This window comes from Erythrolamprus reginae, chromosome Z (genome assembly GCF_031021105.1).
Source record: "Erythrolamprus reginae isolate rEryReg1 chromosome Z, rEryReg1.hap1, whole genome shotgun sequence".
Lineage (NCBI taxonomy): Eukaryota > Metazoa > Chordata > Lepidosauria > Squamata > Dipsadidae > Erythrolamprus > Erythrolamprus reginae.
In genome coordinates, this window is record NC_091963.1 from 138,331,438 (window position 1) to 138,350,591 (window position 19,154).

The 19,154-nt window shown below is 38.6% G+C and overlaps 2 protein-coding genes across 2 annotated transcripts; one reads left to right on the forward strand and one right to left on the reverse strand.

Moving 5' to 3' along the window:
• Positions 1-7,194: 7,194 nt before the first annotated feature.
• Positions 7,195-9,485, forward strand: LOC139154776 (olfactory receptor 5V1-like). The gene is made up of 2 exons (XM_070729748.1): positions 7,195-7,246; positions 8,578-9,485. Exons 1-2 carry the CDS (start codon positions 7,195-7,197, stop codon positions 9,483-9,485), a joined length of 960 nt encoding a protein of 319 aa, XP_070585849.1.
• Positions 9,486-16,585: 7,100 nt separating this feature from the next.
• On the reverse strand, positions 16,586-17,527 carry LOC139175716 (olfactory receptor 10A4-like). The gene has a single exon (XM_070766939.1). The coding sequence runs from the start codon at positions 17,525-17,527 to the stop codon at positions 16,586-16,588; it is 942 nt and encodes a 313-aa protein (XP_070623040.1).
• Between the last annotated feature and the right edge of the window lie 1,627 nt (positions 17,528-19,154).

Sequence of the window (19,154 nt, forward strand, 5' to 3'; positions counted from 1 at the left end):
TTCTAGCACTGAGGTGGTGGAAAGGGTGGGTCCAGCAAAATTTGTTGTACCTTCAGCGGTGTTTAATTTAGTCATCCTTGAAATTACTATTACATGGACACTCATATAACTGTATGTTATGTGTTATATGTATGTATGTAACTGTAATTTTAAATTTAATTAAATTTGCCTTTGTGTTGTATTGTTATATTATATGATGTGAGCTGCCATGAGTCCTTGGAGAAGGGTGGCATACAAATCTAATATCTATCTATCTATCTATCTATCTATCTATCTATCTATCTATCTATCTATCTATCTATCTATCTATCTATCTATCTATCTATCTAGATAGATAACCTTAATCCTGATTCAAGTAAAAGAAGCACCTAATTAATGTATTTGCTGTTCTGTTCTATTAGTACTATGTACATAACAGTTGGGTTTGGCAATATGTAAACTAGCTAACAATGAACACTTGTATGTATTGAAACACTATGGCTTTAAGAGTTAGTGTTGGAAATTGTCATAAGAGGGAGGTAGAAGCATGATTTTTGCTCTCCGTGTTTTTCTATTTATTTGTGCTGATTCATTGTTTCTGCTGTAGTAAGAACTGTGTGTTCGATGATAGTTTATGTATTTGTAAGCTGTACAAGTAAGGCTTGTAGTATTGTTAATGTATTGAGAGATATTGACTGATTTGACTATATATGGCTGGACTGTTCAACTTGACTACAATATTTGCTAAAGTAAATACTATTATATATACTTTAATATATCTGGTTTATATGACTGAACCATCTACTGACTATCAACTGGATATCTGCTAGAATTCCATGCTTCTTTTGCATAAGTGTATCCTTGATAACTCAGGGGTCACTCTGCATACTTCTTAACATATTCTTCTTCAAGGTAGCCTGCCATAAATGTTAAAAACATTTGAATGCTAAATTATGAAATTACAATAAGATAAGGAGGAATGTTGCAGTGGCCTAGAGGTGGAGCTCTCACCTCACAATCAGGAGGTTGTGAGTTTGATCCTAGGTAGAGACATATATTTCCCTCTCTGGGCACAATAAGACTATATCTGCTGAATGAAACTCGGCATTGGACATCTGGCCATTAAACACACTTGTAACTCTATTTAGTTCCCCAGACTCCACCCTGCAAGGGATTATGGGGTCATTAAAAGATGATGAAGGGATCTTCCTCAAAATCAGTGAATATTGAGAGAATGTTTGGTTAAGGAGTGTAAAGTTTTTACTTATTGGCTAAAAGTGATTGGGCACAGAAAGAGGTAGCACCTAGGCTCCGAGATCTGGTTTTTTAAATCTTTGAGGCAAGATGTGGTTAGTACACTCGTAGAAGAGACCACTAGAAAATCAATTGAGGTGTACATAAATGCACTAGTGTGCCTTCTGTCCCCTGTCCAATTGTCTCTCCTATATCTCACATATCTTTTCTTCCTTTCATATATCTTCTCCTCTATTTTTATATCTTTTCTTCTATCCTTTTCTTTATATATATTACTACATGTCTATTCTCTTCAATGTGTATTGTGTATTGGACAAAATAAAAAAATAAAAAAAATATAAAATAGAATGGGAAAGTGAAAAAAAATGTTCAAAAAGAGTAATCAAATACTTCTGTATGGTTGTCTAGAAAATGATAGGAGATGTATTCATGTAGTCACAGAAAACTGAGCTTAGGTGTGAGAGTAGAGAAGGAGGAGAATGTTGAACTACTGTTGTTGGAAAGCATTTCAAGAATGATCAAAAAACCATATTCTGCTGGCTGTAGTTCACCAGTTCAAATCTCACCAGGCTCAAGGTTGACTCAGCCTTCCATCCTTCCGAGGTGGGTAAAATGAGGACCCAGATTGTTGGGGGTGATATGTTGACCCTTAGAGAGGGCTGCAAAGCAATGTGGTATATAAGTCTAAGTGCTATTGCTATTGCTATATTATACAGTAGCTAGAGTTAGAAGTAACTATTTAATCTTCACACCAAGTGAAATTTTTCTTTAACGTGAGAGCATTGTTCATTTATGGTGGCAGAAAATCAGGAATCTGGTGGTCCCTTTTCAAATTAGAAAATTTTAATAAAAGGCACAATACATCTGATTATGTCAGTTGCAGTTAAAAAAAATACCTCTCTACTTTTTAATCAAATGTGCTAATCAGAAAAAGTGCCACTAGGCCCTCCTGATTTTCAATCCTTTACATAAGTTAACATCCCTTGATGCTCTTCATTGCATTGTTCCACACGAGCTTCCTTCTTTCTTCCTTTTCTGTACATATATTAAAATTATCAGATGTTTGAAAAAGAATCTGTTTTTGTTTTTGCTCATAGGGACTCCATAAAATATATATACCGGTTTATATATATTATTATTATATATATATATATTATTATATAGAGCCTACAAAACTTATGCCAGACCCATCCTCGAATACAGCTCATCTGTCTGGAACCCACACCACATTTCAGACATCAACACTATCGAAAACATCCAAAGATATTTCACCAGAAGAGCCCTTCACTCCTCCACTCGAAACAGAATACCTTACGAAAACAGATTAACTATCCTATGTCTTGAAAGCTTAGAATTGCAGCGCCTAAAACACGATTTAAGTATTGCCCACAAGATCATATGCTGCAATGTCCTTTCAGTCAACGACTACTTCACCTTCAACCGCAACAACACAAGAGCATGCAACAGATTCAAACTTAATATTAACCGCTCCAAACCTGACTGTAAAAAATATGACTTTAACAATCGAGTCGTCGACGCGTGGAACTCATTATCGGACTCTATAGTGTCTACTCCCAATCTCCAACATTTCTCCCTTAGACTCTCCACGATTGACCTCTCCAGGTTCCTAAGAGGCCAGTAAGGGGCATACATAAGTGCACTGATGTGCCTAACGTCCCCTGTCCAATTACTTTTCTTTTTCTCATATATCCTATATATTCTCTCCCTCTCATCCACTCCTCTTCTTTTTTACTTACTATCCCTATATATACTACTTAATGCCTATTTCATTTCATATGTATTGTATATTGGACAAAGAATAAATAAAAAATAAATAAATAAATATGTATAAAAAAACAAAAAAACGAATGCATGAAAAATCCAAAACGTTGTGGTTTCTTTTACTGTATACAAATACTCCTTGACTTACAATTCAAACTGAGCCCAACATTTCTGTTACTAAGCAAGACAGTTGTTGAGTGAGTTTGGCCCCGTTTTATGACCTTTCTTACCACAATGGTTAAATGACTCGTTACAGTTGTTAAATTAGTAACACGACTGTGAGGTGAATCTGGCTTCACGGTGGACTTTATTAGTCAGATGGTTGTGAAAGGGCATCACATAACTCTGGGGCACTACCACCGTCATGTTAGTTGCTGAGCCTCTGAATTTTGAACATGTGACTATGGAGATACTGCTATCATTTTAAGTGTGAATAAGTCAGTGGTTGGACTACCGACGGAGTAGCCATGATAGCACATGGAGGGTCGGTCTCCTCGTCGCCCATGTAATAACTCTCAAAGAAGGTTGAATCAAGCAAGGTTTATTTGCCACAGGACAAGGTAGTCAATTCAGTCAAAAAGCAATGAAGTATTGAGAGCACTATATAATGACAGTTCTCCTATTTATACAATCTAGCCCAGCAACAGGGCAGTTTTACAAAGATACATTTTAAGTGCCAAAAAGAAGGCAATCAATCAACATGCAATAAACAAATCTGAACTTTTGACTTTTACCCTGTCTGGGTAGGTCACCCGGGCAATATCTAACAATTATAATTTCCAACTGTCACTAAACAAAAGGTTCAGAACGTTTCTCTCTTTTTAAAGCTTTCCTGTTAAAATCAACTTAGAAAATGATGCAGATGTCTCATGATTGTCTGCGACTGTGTAACTCAAGGTCGAAAATAAAATAAAGTCTAAATTTAAATTTAAAAGTCTCCAGGAACACTTGCCACATCCAGAAGACCAAGAGCAATTAAAATATCCAGAATTGATTCCAGACTAATGCTCAGGCGGGGATTGCTATTTACCGCTGCCTGCAGTGTGATGTGTGCACAGCTTTGTGTCACTGGTGTACACGCACATGTATCTCAGTGAGATTTTGTGTCAGGCCAAAGTCTTCATGTGGAGTTATAGAGTTCAGCCTGACACAACACAAGGGGGGATGGGAGGGGTAGTGAGTAGTCAGAGGGGAAAGTTACTAGACACAACCAAAAATTCCTTTCTCCAAGCCAAGGCCACCACTTGTTCTGCCTCAACTGAAGAGAAGAGGAAGTTGATAAGGCCCTGCACAAAGACTGGTTCTTGTGATGAACTTGTGGGTGTGGGGGATGTAAGATGAACCTTAACCTAAGTGGGATTCTGGGAAGGACTCAGAATCGGAATGACAATGGCGTAGCTAACATGGTTCTGTTAATAAATCAAGCTCTGATTGAGAGAATTGGACTGGGACTTGGTTTATTTCTCAGATGCTATTTAGAACGCTGACATTTTGCTTCTGGGCATGCGCAGAAAGCAAAATCTTGTGAGAGGACGTGCAGGAGCGCAAGATTTCAGTGATTTCAATGCCAAAATCTCATACATATGCGCATGCTCTCACAATATTTTTCTTTCTGTGCATGCGCAGAGGCAAAATCTTGTGAGGGGATGTACACATGTGAATACCAGAGCTGCGTGCACAGCTCCATTTTCACCAGCGGTGCTCAGTGTTGCCCATATGGGTAGGAAGCCGATCCTGTTAATGTTACAAATGAAGACTCAAGGACCTGAATGTAAAGAATAAACCAATTTTATTGACAGCTGCCCTGGAATGAACAAGACATCACTTAGTTGTTGGATCCATGACAGTCCATCCTACATAAACAGCAACTCTAAGAAAAGTTGACCCAAAGTCCCCAGAGAGCTTCTGTGGTTAAGAGTGGACTACATATTCCTGGTTTAACAGTTTTGCCATTGAACCCCCCCCCTCGCTAAAAGAAATGGACTAGCCCAGTCATCCAAGAAGTTCCATTGTTGAGAGGGTGGTGGTGGCTAGAACATGGATTTCTCAACTTCTAGGTCAGCATCTTTATCATGGAACCATTATGCCCCTGAGAGTCTGAGAGAAATGGACTGGCCCAGTTACAGAAAACTTCCATTGCTTGGGGGGGGGATTATAACTTGGATCTCTTAGCTTCTAGTGCAGCATCTTCACCACTGGAATAACTTGCCCCTTTTACTGACAAAAATAGACTCGTCCAGTCACAAGAAGCTTCCAATTGTTAAGGTGGACTAGAATTTTGATTTGTCCATTTTTTTTTGTCCAACACCTTCACCACTCAATCATCTTGCCCCTGAGAGTGAGACATGGACTAGCCCAGTTACAAGAAGCTTTCATTGCTGGGTGGGGGGGGGGGCACTAGAACTTAAGTTCTCTTAGCTTCTAGTGCAACAACTTCACTACTGGAACAACTTGCCCCTTTGACAAAAATGGACTGACCCAGTCACAAAAAGCTTCCATTGTTGAGGGGGAATTAGAACTTGGATTTGTCTATGTTTTTTTGTTCAACACCTTCACCATTGAATCATCTTTCCCCTGAAAATCTGAGAGAAAGTGACTGTTACAGCTACAGGATACTACCGTTGTGGAGTGAGGGACTAGAATTTGGGCTTGTCCATTTTTGGGGGGATTTGTCCATTTGTTTGTCCAACACCTGCAGCAATGAAGCATCTTGCCCAAGGAGAGTCTGAGAGAAATGAACTGGCCCAGCTAAAGGAAGCTACCATTGTAGAGGCGGGGGAGACGACTAGAAATTGGATTTATCCATAAGGGGAATTCACAAGCACACCATTGTGCCTGCCATCTCTGCTATTCTGTCCTATTGTCAAAATTTACCTATACCTACTTTGCTTTTGTTTCTGTTTATACCACACTTATTGTCTTGTACACATTTCAATCAATCAATCAATCAATCAATCAATCAATCAATCAATCAACCAAACAACCAAACAACCAACAAAAAATAAAGACAAACAAACATTTTTTTTGTCCAGCATCTTCACTACTGAATCATCTTGCCCCCTAAGAGAAATGGACTAGCCCAGCAACATGAAGCCAATATTGTGGAGGGGGATACAATAGAATATGGACTATAGGCTATGCACACTTGTAATCCAGCACCACTGAACTCTCTTGCTCTTCAGGCTGTGATAAATGTTTTCAGTAGCAAAGTAATATAGGTATTGGAAACCAAAATAAGGCCTTGTCTTGAGCTTGGGCCTTTCGTGGCTTTTAAAACTCAGGTTTTAACCATGTACGGTATAAACCGTGGACCTTTATAAACTAGGAATCATAGTTTAGCCAGCCCAGTGCCTCCTAAATGTAGGGAATTATCCAAATTGGATAAATGTGTGTCTCCTTTTGTGTAAAGACACTGGAAACAATTATCTATTACAACAAGGAAATTTAAATTGACTTTAATTTCAATTTAAAATTTCAATTAAAAATTTTCAAATAAAATTTAAATTACCCCCTGTGCTAAAATACATTATTATTATTATTATTATTATTATTATTATTAGTAGTAGTAGTAGTAGTAGTAGTAGTAGTATTTAGATTTGTATGCCGCCCCTCTCCAAAGACTTCAAAGATCTCCCAAAATATGCCTATAAGATCAAAATCAATGAAATTAGCAATCATAATTTGTTAAGATAACATTTAAAAAATCATTTGGTGATATAGTTTTTATAATGCAGGGAGTCCTCAAGTTACAACTGTTCATTTAGCAACTGCTCAAAATTATGGCGGTGCTGAAGGAGACAACTATTCTACTGGGCCTCAAAGTTCGATAAGACTTTTTGATAAGTGGTTTTGGGTAATGAAAGATAAAGTTTGGGCAGCACTGGCTTAGCTCTTGGCAAGAGCCTGACCCTTATGCATTAAAGATTTGCTTTGCTTTCTCCTCTGTTGCAGCAACTTGCCATGGGAGGAATAACAACACGACGGAGAATATCATCCTTCCCTCGCTGCTCTGAGAAATAGTTCTGTGGTGGATATTGAAAAGACAACATTGCTGCGAAATCCTTAGAGCTTCCAATTCCCCAACCCCAATAATTCCCACTATATTATTGCAGACTTCATGGAGGAAATTTGGCTGGTGACAAAAAGGACGAGTCCCCCTTTTGTGTGTTTTCAGAGCACATGGAAACAATTATTGGGTTTTTGGAGTTAAGAAGATGGAAATACAGCAGCGGTCGACAGTGAGTACTGGGAGAGATTAACAAAAAGAAAGCATTGTGAGGGCCAGGACTGAAGGAGGAGAAGAAGGAGGAAGAAAGGAAATGGGGCAACTAGGATTTAGTCCAGCCATGACTAATCAAATCCAGCAGGAATACCAGGAAGGATCTAAAATATAAGCCCAGGGATTCAGACATCCCAACAGGAATGCAAAATAGAAGAAAAACAGCGCTGAAATTGACCAACATCTAGAATAGAATAGAATAGAATTTTATTGGCCAAGTGTGATTGGACACACTGTCCCCTGTCCTATAGTCTCTCCTATATCTCGTATTTCTTCTCTACTATATCCTCTATAACCTTCATTGTGTATTATTGTGTATTGGACTAACTAACTAACTAACTAACTAACTAACTAACTAACTAACTAACTAACTAACTAGATAAATAAATAAATAAATAAATAAATAAATAAATAAATAACTGTTATCTTTTGGTTATTGTGGAAATTAAGATTCCTCTCAAATAAAGCAAGCAAAAAAACCTTTAAAAACCTCTAAATTATGTACTGCTCCCAAATGAAAATTTGAATGGTTTTGCAACAAACTTGAGTAAAACCCCTATGAGAACATATTGGGATGGGATTTAATAGACCAAGATGAAGAGAAATCAGTGGTTGCTATCTGAATTATGAGGCTCCAGGGCTATCTGATGCTTTTAATACATGGTTTTATACATTTAAAAAAGGACTTTCCATATTTCCCTCAGATTAAACATATCAAAATGATATGATAATGGTTGTCATTTTCCTAAGGCACAGAAAGAATTAACGAATTCATTGCTCATTTCCTATGAAGTGGAATCTTTCCAATTTAACCTTTAGAATGTAATTTCTTTTGTGTTTGGTCTCTTACTGCAAATAGGCCCTTGGTATGGAAACCTATTTAGGTCAAGATGGATTTTGTTTCCAAAAGAATGATTGTAGACCCAAGCAAGGACTGTTGTACTCATATTAGCTAATAACTCTGTCCCTGCAAGAAAGAATTGAATGCTTTAAATTACTACATTTTGCATCTATTCTACTTTCTGCTTTTTAGATAATACTGTCAGCTGTAGACATTGGGAATATCTGGGAAGGACCTGATTGGGAAATAGCCCATTTTCTGTAAAATAAATCAAAGTCAGTATTCCATTCTTGAAACAGAAATACATTATGGCTTTCTATTGTCTGTCTCTCCTACTTTTTTTTTTTTACATGTTTTGTACATACACCCCCCCCCCCCTTTTTAAACATCTTACAGGGAGAATACTCCCCTACAAATCAAGGACCAGAGAACTCAACACAAGTGACAGAATTTATTTTAATGGGACTTTCAGACCTCCCAGCTGTCCGCTTCTCCTTGTTTGTCATCATTTTGCTTATCTATCTTGTCACACTACTGGGCAATGGCACCATCCTCCTAGCAATAGGAACTAATTCTCAGTTGCACAACCCCATGTATTTCTTCCTCAGTAATCTTTCTTTGCTGGACATCTTCTGCCCCACAGCTACAGTGCCCAAGATGCTGGAGAACCTATTGACCAAAAACAGTTCCATCTCCTTTGCTGGCTGTGTGCTACAACTCTACTTCCTGGTGGCCCTGGCAGGCACTGAGGTCTTCCTCTTGGCCGTCATGGCCTACGACCGCTACGTGGCCATATGCAACCCTTTGCGATACACGGTCATCATGAACAAAAAGCTTTGCCTTCAGATGACTGCAGGAACATGGGTCACCGGCTTCCTCAATTCATTGTTGCATGCAACCTTGACTTTCATTCTACCTTACTGCAACTCCAATAGAATCAACCAATTCTATTGCGACATACCACCCGTCTTGGCCTTATCTTGTGCTTCCACCTATGTAGCTGAGATGGTTGTCCTCATTGTTGGTGGCATATTTGGCGTGGGGGCTTATCTAATCACCTTGATTTCCTATACTCACATCATCGCCACCATTCTGAGGATCCGTTCTGCCGATGGGAAACGTAAGGCCTTTTCTACCTGCGCCTCCCACTTAACAGTGGTTTGTCTTTTCTATGGAACCACCATATTTACGTACATAAGACCTTCCTCCAGTTACCATCCAGACCAGGATAGGCTAGTGAGCATGCTCTATGGGATGATTACTCCCATGCTGAATCCTCTGATTTATAGCCTTAGAAACAAAGAAGTGAAAAAGGCCCTTGAGCGCCTAATAGTTCGCCAATTTCATTAACAGGCAGAAGAATTGAATGAGATTGTTAGAAAATGTAATTTGTTTAGTTTATTTTACTTTAACTTACGTGATACAAAGGTGTGTCCATAATTTTGGAACATGGAGAAATATAATTTATTGGGGGCAATATGCTCTCTTTGTAAAATGTTTGAGAAGGATGTAAAGCAGTGTGAAACAATATATAGCTCTAAGTGCTATTGCTATATGACAAGTCACATTACTCAAACTGTTCTGGGCTATTCCCCTTCTCGCCACTTTTATTAATCCTTGATTGGAATTAAGTAGAAAAGGATTTTATCTAATGCACTGATGGGTGCCTCAACCCATGGTGACAGATGAGGTAATTCAATGGCCTCATTGGAAAGGTCTATGACAATTCAACACAGCCAATTTGCCATGATTAACTCATCATGGCCAACTCACTAGAGGACAACTCATTGCAGAACAAGAGTTACAGTCAGGGGTAAGTTGCAACTTTCCTTGCTGTCAGTTCCCTTGCTCCCATGCTGCATGGCAGCGCCTCGCGGCCATGCACGTGTTTTGGGTGCACAATTATGTACAATGCACAATCCCCCAATTTTATTTAAAAAAATACCAAAAACAAAATGATAATGCATATGAAGTGCTGGAAATTCAGCTTTTGGTATTCACAGAAGGAAAAATAAATCAATATTTTTTTAAAAAAATTTGGATGGCGCCCATGGCCTGGAACCGACCAATCTGGTTTGGTGACATCATCATGAGGTCACCAGCGGACTGCTATTGGTTCAGGTGAACCGGTCAGAACCCACTCTGGTTATACGAATATCAAAGAAATGGTTTAATAGAACCTTTTTAAAAATGATGCAAAAGGAGGGACAGAATTACATGCCCATGGCAAAAATTAAAACAATCTTTTATTTATTTAAAATAATTAAATACAGTCATTAAATTTTCCCAAAGCAAGTTGGCCTGTGGTTAATTGGCTGCAATGAGATGTCAAGCAGTGAATTTTGGCCATGGTGAAATGGCTGCAGTGAGTGGTGCCTGACGAGTTGTCCTATTCAGTTATAGGAATGGAAAAAGTGTGTACCTTGTGGCACTCCACATAGTAAGAATCAAGAACATGTTGACCCAGGCCCTGATGATTCAGTATACAGTGGAACCCCGACATAAGAGCTGCTCTACTTAAGAGCAACTCGAGATAAGAGCTGGGAGGGGAGAGATATTTTTGTTCTACTTACAAGCCCAAATTCGAGATACAAGCGCCAAGGAGCTGTCTCCTGAAGCCAAACGCTAACTTCCGCGTTCGGCTTCAGGAGACAGCTGCGAAGCGGCGCGCGTGTTTTAAAAGGTTGCAGCCGGCCTGGGGGGCTTGGGGGGGTGCTTGCAGCTTTCTTTCTTGCTCTTTTTCTTTCTCTCTTTTACCTTCCCTTCCTCTATTTCTTCTTTTCTTTCTCCTTCTTCCCTTCTTCCCTCCCTCCCTTCACTCATTCCTCTCTTACTCTCCCCTTTCATAAGTTTCCTTGCTTCCTTCCTCTGTTCCTGTCCCTTCCCCCTTTCTTTCTTTCTTTCTTTCTTTCTTTCTTTCTTTCTTGCTCTTTTTCTTTCTCTCTTTTACCTTCCCTTCCTCTATTTCTTCTTTTCTTTCTCCTTCCCACCTTCTTCCCTCCCTCCCTTCACTCATTCCTCTCTTACTCTCCCCTTTCATAAGTTTCCTTGCTTCCTTCCTCTGTTCCTGTCCCTTCCCTCTTTCCTTCCTTCCTTCCCACCCTCCATCCATTCATTCACCCATTCCTCTCTTGATCGCTTAAAGCCGGTCCCTGGTGCAAAAAGGGTTGGGGACCTCTGTCCTACAGGATTGGGTGGCAGAGAAGTTGAACATATGTAAATTTAAAAGTTTAAGAAAGTTTACAAGTTAAGTGAAAGAAACTTCATTATTCATTTATATGTACATGTACATTTCTTCATTAAAAACATGTCTTTCTGCATAATTTAGACTAACTTTGTGAGTTTTTTGAGGGCTGGAACCAATTAAAATTATTTACATTAATTCCTATGGGGAAAAGTCGTTCGAGATAAGAGCTGCTCGACTTAAGAGCCCAGGTCCGGAACGAATTAAACTCGTATCTCGAGGTACCACTGTACATGCATACCAAGCCATAGCTCGAATCTGGCACAAAAGATGGGATCCCTCTTCCCCAAATCACCAGCAACTAGAATTGATCCTGAAGAAATGAGATTGTGTTCTCCACCCCAATTCTCTGAGTTGATCCAGAAGAATACTATAACTGAGAAGGCCAAGATGGGCTAGGATGGATGTATAACGCTCGCCAGATATTTGGGGATGATCCAGATTTCTGTAATTAATGGTGGAGACAGAACTCTCCAATGGGGGAGATCCAATATCCTCCAGCTAGCAACTTTCTCACAGTTGGGCTACCAGTTCGTGCTCACGCTCGCGTGTGTGCATGACACTTCTGTCCATGTGCAGAAGTGTTTGGGGTGGGTAGGTGGAGCCTCCTGCCACTGCCTCTACCACTGGTTGTGACACCAGAGTTGTAATTTTCCCCATCTTAAACATATATTTAATGGATTTGTCAATGAAGAATGAGACATATACAACATTTCTATTTTATACAGCGAAGCATCAATATTATATACGTGTGTGTGTGTGTGTGTGTGTGTGTGCTTGTGTGCGTGTATACTGCTCAAAAATAAAGGGAACATTCTAATAACACACCCTAGATCTGAATGAATGAAATATTCTAATTGAATACTTTGTTCTGTATAAAGTTGAATGTGCACAACAGCATGTGAAATTGATTATCAATCAGTGTTGCTTCCTAAGTGGACAGTAAGTTTGGAAATTATGGTTTGGTGTCTGGATGGCCTTTGGAGTGGGACTGAAAAGGCAAAAGGGAGCAGTGATCTCCCTCCCATATTTGGATATGCTGTGTAACTTGACAGAAAAACAAACAAACAAACATACATACATACATACATACATACATACATACATACATACTGTATATACATACATACATGAACACACATACATACACAGTGTGTGTGTGTGTATATATATATGTATGTATGTATGTAAGTATGTATGTATGTATGTATGTATGTATGTATGTATGTATGCATGCATGCATGTAGGTAACACATTGTCCTGATAATGAAAAGGAAGGGAGACTACTATAGATCTATTTTGGGATTATTTGCCTTCATCAGGTAGCCACAGTGTTACTGGGATTTGAACCTGGGGCCTTTGCCTTGTAATATACATACAGGCCTTATTCTTGGTGCTGTTTTAATAATGGAAAAAAAATACTAAATTCATTGTTTAGTTCCATATGTACTTTAAAATAAATACTGGTTGATAGTCTTTTATCTTCATTTGTATGGAGGTAGTATTTATTTATTTATTTATTTGTTCTCATTTGTATGCCGCCCTTCTCCTCGCAGACTCAGGGCGGCAAGTAATATTAGTACTATCACACTAATATTTCCTAGATTCAAAGTATTAAATAGATTTCCTTGAGTTTATTGAAGATCAGCACTCTGAAGTTGAAGATGAAATCCATTTTTGATGATTTAGTATAACCAGTGACAAAGTTTTCTTAAATTTTTAATTATTTCAGAGTAAGTTGAGTTACACTGCTACCGGTTTGGCCTGGTTTGGGCATACCAGTAGTGGCTGCCACCAGTGGTTTGGATAATCGATAGTGGTGACAGCACAAGTCTCCACGTGCCTGACCAGATGTCATCATTTTCTTATTTTTAACCCTCTGCATGCACAAAGCCTTCGATGCATGCACTGATTGTGAAAAAACGCATGATGGTAGTGTACACATGCAAAGCATGTGCTTTCAAATCAGTAGGGAAGGTAAGTAGATTTCACCACTGCAAAAAAGCACCTATTCAGAAGAATGGATTTACTTAATGCCCACACAGCTTGCTTAACAATTGCAGTGATTTCCTTAATGACTGTGACCAAAAAAAAGTCAGAATAATGTATCTGCTCACATAGTGCCTCAATTTACGACTGCAACAACCAGATTTTGTTAAGATATTCATGAACTAAGAGACCCATGTTAAGAAGGTCAATGAGTAGGCATAGCAACTAAGTCAGCCAATGGGAGTTAAACACTTCTGAGTCTGTGCAGAGAATCAAAACTGAAAATTTAAGCTTAAGGCTGGGCGTAAATCAGCTGATTCTGTACTCTGTGTCCATTCTGTACTCTCTGAATTCTGAACTAGAAGCTGCTTCTGTTTTGTTTTTAACTGTTGCTACATTGAATATATAGAAGATTATTAATGTATATTTATATATAGATTATAAAGAAGTTAATGAATCCAGCTGAATCAGTTATCTCTGTGCGCTTCTGATCTTGATTTTTGCAACAAACTTTAATAGATTTGTAATCCTAATTATAGTCGTAAGTGGAAGATTATCTGTAATGCTATAAGGAAGAGTAAATAAAGGAATTTTTAAAAAAGCAGCGAGGTAATTTTTTTCTTTTCCCTGTACATGTCTATTTCTGTTTGTTTCCCTTGTTCAAACCTCCCCCATCCCCAAACTATTTATGTGACCTTGCCTCCAAAAGGTGAGAAGCTGTAAATATATGCTTACCAGGGTGAAAAACTACTGGTTCAGCTTGGTCCAGGCATACCAGTGGCAGCGACCAGTGCTGGTGGTTCAGAGAATTGGTAGTGGAGGCAGCGTGAGGCTTTGCCCACCTGCCTGGATGTCACAATTTTCTTGATTTTACATGTGCAAAGCACTCAAAGCATGCAAAGCATACACTTCCAAACTGATAGGAAAGGTACCCAAAAGAGAGTGGAAATGTCAGTGCATCTTATCTACCAAATATAGCCATTTTTGGCCTCCCGAAGACAAACCCTCACATTTTTATTTATTTATTTATTTATTTATTTATTTATCCGTTCGTTCGTTCGCTCGTTCGCTCGTTCGTTCGTTCATTCATTCATTCATTCATTCATTCATTCATTCATTCATTCATTCATTCATTCATTCATTTAAGCCCAGTCCCAAAGGACTCAGGACCAAAGGACACATCCCATTTTTGTAAACAATGGGCCTGGGTTTTTTTGCAAAAAATAGGTGGGCCGAGGGTCTGGGAACTCTACAGAGAACTCCTGGGGACTTGAGGAAGGCAAAAACACCCCAAATTTTGCAAAAAACCCCAAGAGGGTGAAATGGCCTGTTTTTCGCAAAATGGGCATTTTTACCTTCCCCCAGCCCCCTGGAACTCTCTACAGGCTTCCCAGACCCTATTTTTTTTGCGAAAAAATGTACCTACCAAGAAGGCTCAGAAAGTTCTCAAGGTGGACAGGAGAAGTTCAGCAATGCTACAACGATAAACATCCAGAGTGCCAATGTCACATTCCAGCAGAGGAGAATAATAAAAAATAATAAAAAAATTGAAAGGATCTTTAGAGTTCTTCTAGTCCAATTTCTTTTTTTTATTTTTAAAATAGAGTTTATTAAATATATACAATTTCTATATACAGTACATTTCAATGAGGATAAGTCTCCTTCAAGGAGAGGTTTCTTATAAATGAAATGGCTAATTTCTGTGGGTCTGCAAAAATGTAACATGGATAATAACTGAACTGATAGGAATGCTTTGCTTTGGTAAGGGAACTTAGAAGCATATATTGAGCTGTGGTGGCACAGTGAAGTGCAGTACTGTGCACTGGTTAGAGTGCAGTATTGCAGGCTACTTCTGCTGACTGTTGGATCCCCGAAATTTGGCAGATTGAATCTCACCAGGCTCAAGGTTGACTCAGTCTTCCATCCTTCTGAGGTCGGTAAAATAAGGGCCCAGATTGTTGGGGGCAATATGCTGACTCTGTAAACCATTGTGAAGCGGTATACTATTCAATAGCTATTGCTATTGAATAGCATGCATATCAATAAGAAATACAAGAATGATAAGACACATTTATAGAAAACCAAATCACTTATAATTATGGGAGTGAAAAATAAATCTAAAATATAGTTTTAAAGATAGTCAATAATGTTGGATCCTCTAAGATATTTTCAGACTTTCTAAGACTTGCATGAATTGTAGTGTTTGTTTTAGTTTACACCAGTGTTTTCCAAACGTGGCTATTTTAAGATATGCGGACTTGAAAAAGTGGAAGCTGTAGTTCACTTATTTAAAAGCAGCCATGTTTGAAAAGCCCTAGTTTACCCCATTCACTTTGCTTTATAGGAAGAGGAATAGAAGTAAATTAAAATAGGTATTTTCTTTCTATCTTTCTTTTGCCATGGGAATTAGAAATGCTTTGTGATACCTGATCAATTCCATGAAAGCAAATGTCATCTGTTTGGAAGATGAATAGATGTACAGTGGTACCTCTATTTAAGAACACCTCTACTTAAGAACTTTTCTAGATAAGAACCGGGTGTTCAAGATTTTTTTGCCTCTTCTTAAGAACCATTTTCTACTTAAGAACCCGAGCCTGGAAAAATTTCCCAGGAAATTTGAGAGCGGCACGAAGGCCCGGCCAGTTTTCTGCCATTCCCCTTGGATTTCTCTCTCTGGTGCAGTGTATGGGAGGCAGCCTTGTGACGGGTGCATGGGAGGCGCATGCTCCTCCTTGCCGCCTTAGAGTCCCTCTTTTTTTTAAGCCTTAAAGTTTTGGATTTTTTTGATTCCCCTCACCACACCTTCTTCCTTCGGCAGCAACCGTCCTCCTCCTCTTCTTCTTCCTCCTCCTCCCCTCGGAGCTTTTATTTCTTTCCTAATGGCTTTGCATGCATTATTTGCTTTTACATTGATTCCTACGGCAAAATTGCTTCTACTTACAAACTTTTCTACTTAAGAACCTGGTCATGGAACAAATTAAGTTCTTAAGTAGAGGTACCATTGTACTTTTTATTCTTTCGGAAAAATAAATTAAAGTTAAATTAAAATAAGTTTATTTTGGGGGCTCTTTCCTTATTCAAATAAATCTGTCTTCAGAAATAAGTCACTTCAGAATTAAGGCTAATGTTAGCCATTGATATTTTCTAGAGTTTATTCCACGCCAATCTATATGTGGGTGAGAAGATAATCTGTTGAAGAGATGAAACCAATTGTCTATCACCTAAAGAAAACCAAATTCCTGCCTACAGATTTCTTGAAAGCAGTTTTTATCTCTTTGTTCCTCAAGCTGTAAATGATGGGATTCAAGCTTGGGGTCACTACAGTGTAGATTAGTGCAAAGAATCTCTTGCTATCCATGGAAGACCCTGAGTTGGGACGAATGTAGGTAGCAGTGATAGTTCCGTAGTAAAGGAAGACGACAATGAGATGTGAGGAGCAGGTTGAAAATGCTTTGTGTTTTGTCTTGGCCCCTGGCATCATGAAAATACTGGAGATGATGAGGATGTAAGAAAAGAGGATGAGCAAAAGAGGTACCAGCACAAATACCACAGTTATTGTAGCAGTGGCCATCTCATTTTTATATGTATTGGTGGATGCCAATCTCAGAACAGGCATAAGGTCACAAAAGAAATGGTTGATTCTATTTGACCCACAGTAGGGAAGGGTGAATATTGAAATAGATTGCCCCAGACCCACAGTAACACCAGTGACCCATGATGCAGCAGCAAGCTTAGTGCATTTTCTGAGGTTCATGATATATGGATATTGCAAGGGTTTGCAAATGGCAACATAGCGGTCATATGCCATGACACAAAGAAGACAACATTCAGTGACACCAAAGAGAAGAAAGAAGCACACTTGAATTCCACAGCCCCCAAAGGATATAGTCTGCTTATACGATAACAAATTCACTAGCGTCTTTGGGCTGATAGTGGAAGTGTAACCTATTTCCAAAAAGGACAAGTTCCAGAGGAAGAAGTACATTGGGGTGTGAAGGGTGGGACTGACTATAGTGACAATCAAAATCAGTGTGTTGCCCATCAAGGCTATGAGGTAGAATATTAGAATCAGGCAAAACAGAAGTTCTCGTATAATATAGAAGTCTGAGAAGCCCAACAGAACAATCTCAGTCAAACACGTCTGGTTGTCTTTTTTCATGGCATCATCCAGATTGAAGCCTGAGAACACAAGAGAAATGTGCAATTAAACAATTATTATGAATACTTTTTAACAAATAAATATGTTGTACAAGAGACTGCTGTCTATTTTGATAAATGTATTTTGTGTCATCCAGTCAATTAGTTGCCACAAAAATGGATATTTTCCATGATGAGTTAATCCACTTACTTAAAAATAATAGGTTGAATTAAGACATTGGGAAAATGAAATTTAATTTAGGGCTATGTGTCATTTTGGTAACCATTCTAGTTCTCAACGGACAGAGGTTTTAATGTTAGTATTTTTTAGCTATTAGCTATTAGATTTTAGCTATTAGATTTGTATACCTATTGTTGTATTGTATGCTGTGAGCTGCCCCAGGCCCCTGAGAGGGGCAGCATAAAAGTCTAATAAATAATAATAATAATAATAATAATAATAATAATAATAATAATAATAATTTTAAATGTGGCCATATGGAGCTTAGGGTGTTTGTGTAATATAAACATTCTTTATAATTTATTTATTATTTTCAAGAATTCTGTATTCCATAAATTAAATATCTTAGTTATCTTGGAATGATTTGCTTGCATTTGTATTTCACTGAATATCTTCTACAAATAAACATATGTTTTAAAGAAGTTGTGTAAGGAAGAAACCAAGTCACCAAACATTTATCTTACCTTAATGAGATATTGATTTTACTTTCTGATAGCTTTCTGATATTTTTTATAAAGTTGGGATATTTATTCTTGTGGAAAAAAAAATTCCCTAGAAATAGTCTAACGTTCACTAACTATTATATATGGAAAGCCATGTAATCCTTCCTCTGGAAACAAATACTGTATCTCCTATATGTAAGCTTTTTGCATCCTCCCACATCAAATACTACGGAGACTTGACTTCTGCAGGGTCATAAATTTTAGAGATACTTAAAAGTCTTTTTACTAACAAGGTCTCCTGATAGAAGAGTGAGGTTTCGTACTGGGCATTTCATAGCTTGATGTCAGGGGAAGCATTTATTTTATTTTTATTTATTTTTATTTAGTTTGTCAAACATGTATGAGTTAACATGTATAAATATAAACATAGATGTGAGCACAGGAAATGAGTATAAATTAATGGGGACCTTACCCACGCTCCCTAGTTTGAGGTCCACGGTAGACAGTTTGAGGTCCACGGTAGACAGTTTAAGGTCGAAGCCTTGGGGGGTGGGGGTTGAGGATATAACAATGGAGTCAGATAAGCATTCCAGGCATTGGCCACTTTATTGCTGAAGTCGTATTTTCTGCAAGTGACAGTTTACCTTGAGTTTGTATCTATTGAGAGGCTGGGCGAATTAACGCCCAGCCGACATTTGCTGAAGGTGGGAACCAACTCAGCACCTCCTATCAGCTGGTATGATCCCACACGATAACGCGGTAGCACCCCAGAGTACCCCGTTGGCTGCTCGGGCATTGTGGGAAGCCGAGGTTGGGGCGAGTGCCCCTTATCAGGGCCTGATCACCACCCTGGCTTCCCTTACCCTCTGAGCTCGACACCAGACAATTTTTGTAATTTTAGAGCATTTGCTACGGATTGTTTTTTTGCCTACTCCATCCTGGATGAGTGAAATGGATTTGTGGTT

Bases quoted from the DNA above. Each gene is read 5' to 3' on its own strand.
- LOC139154776 (XM_070729748.1), top strand. From the start codon at position 7,195: ATGGAAACAATTATTGGGTTTTTGGAGTTAAGAAGATGGAAATACAGC. The intron at 7,247-8,577 runs GTCGACAGTGAG...ACTCAACACAAG, and splicing joins AAGATGGAAATACAGCAGCG to TGACAGAATTTATTTTAATG.
- LOC139175716 (XM_070766939.1), bottom strand. From the start codon at position 17,527: ATGAAAAAAGACAACCAGACGTGTTTGACTGAGATTGTTCTGTTGGGC.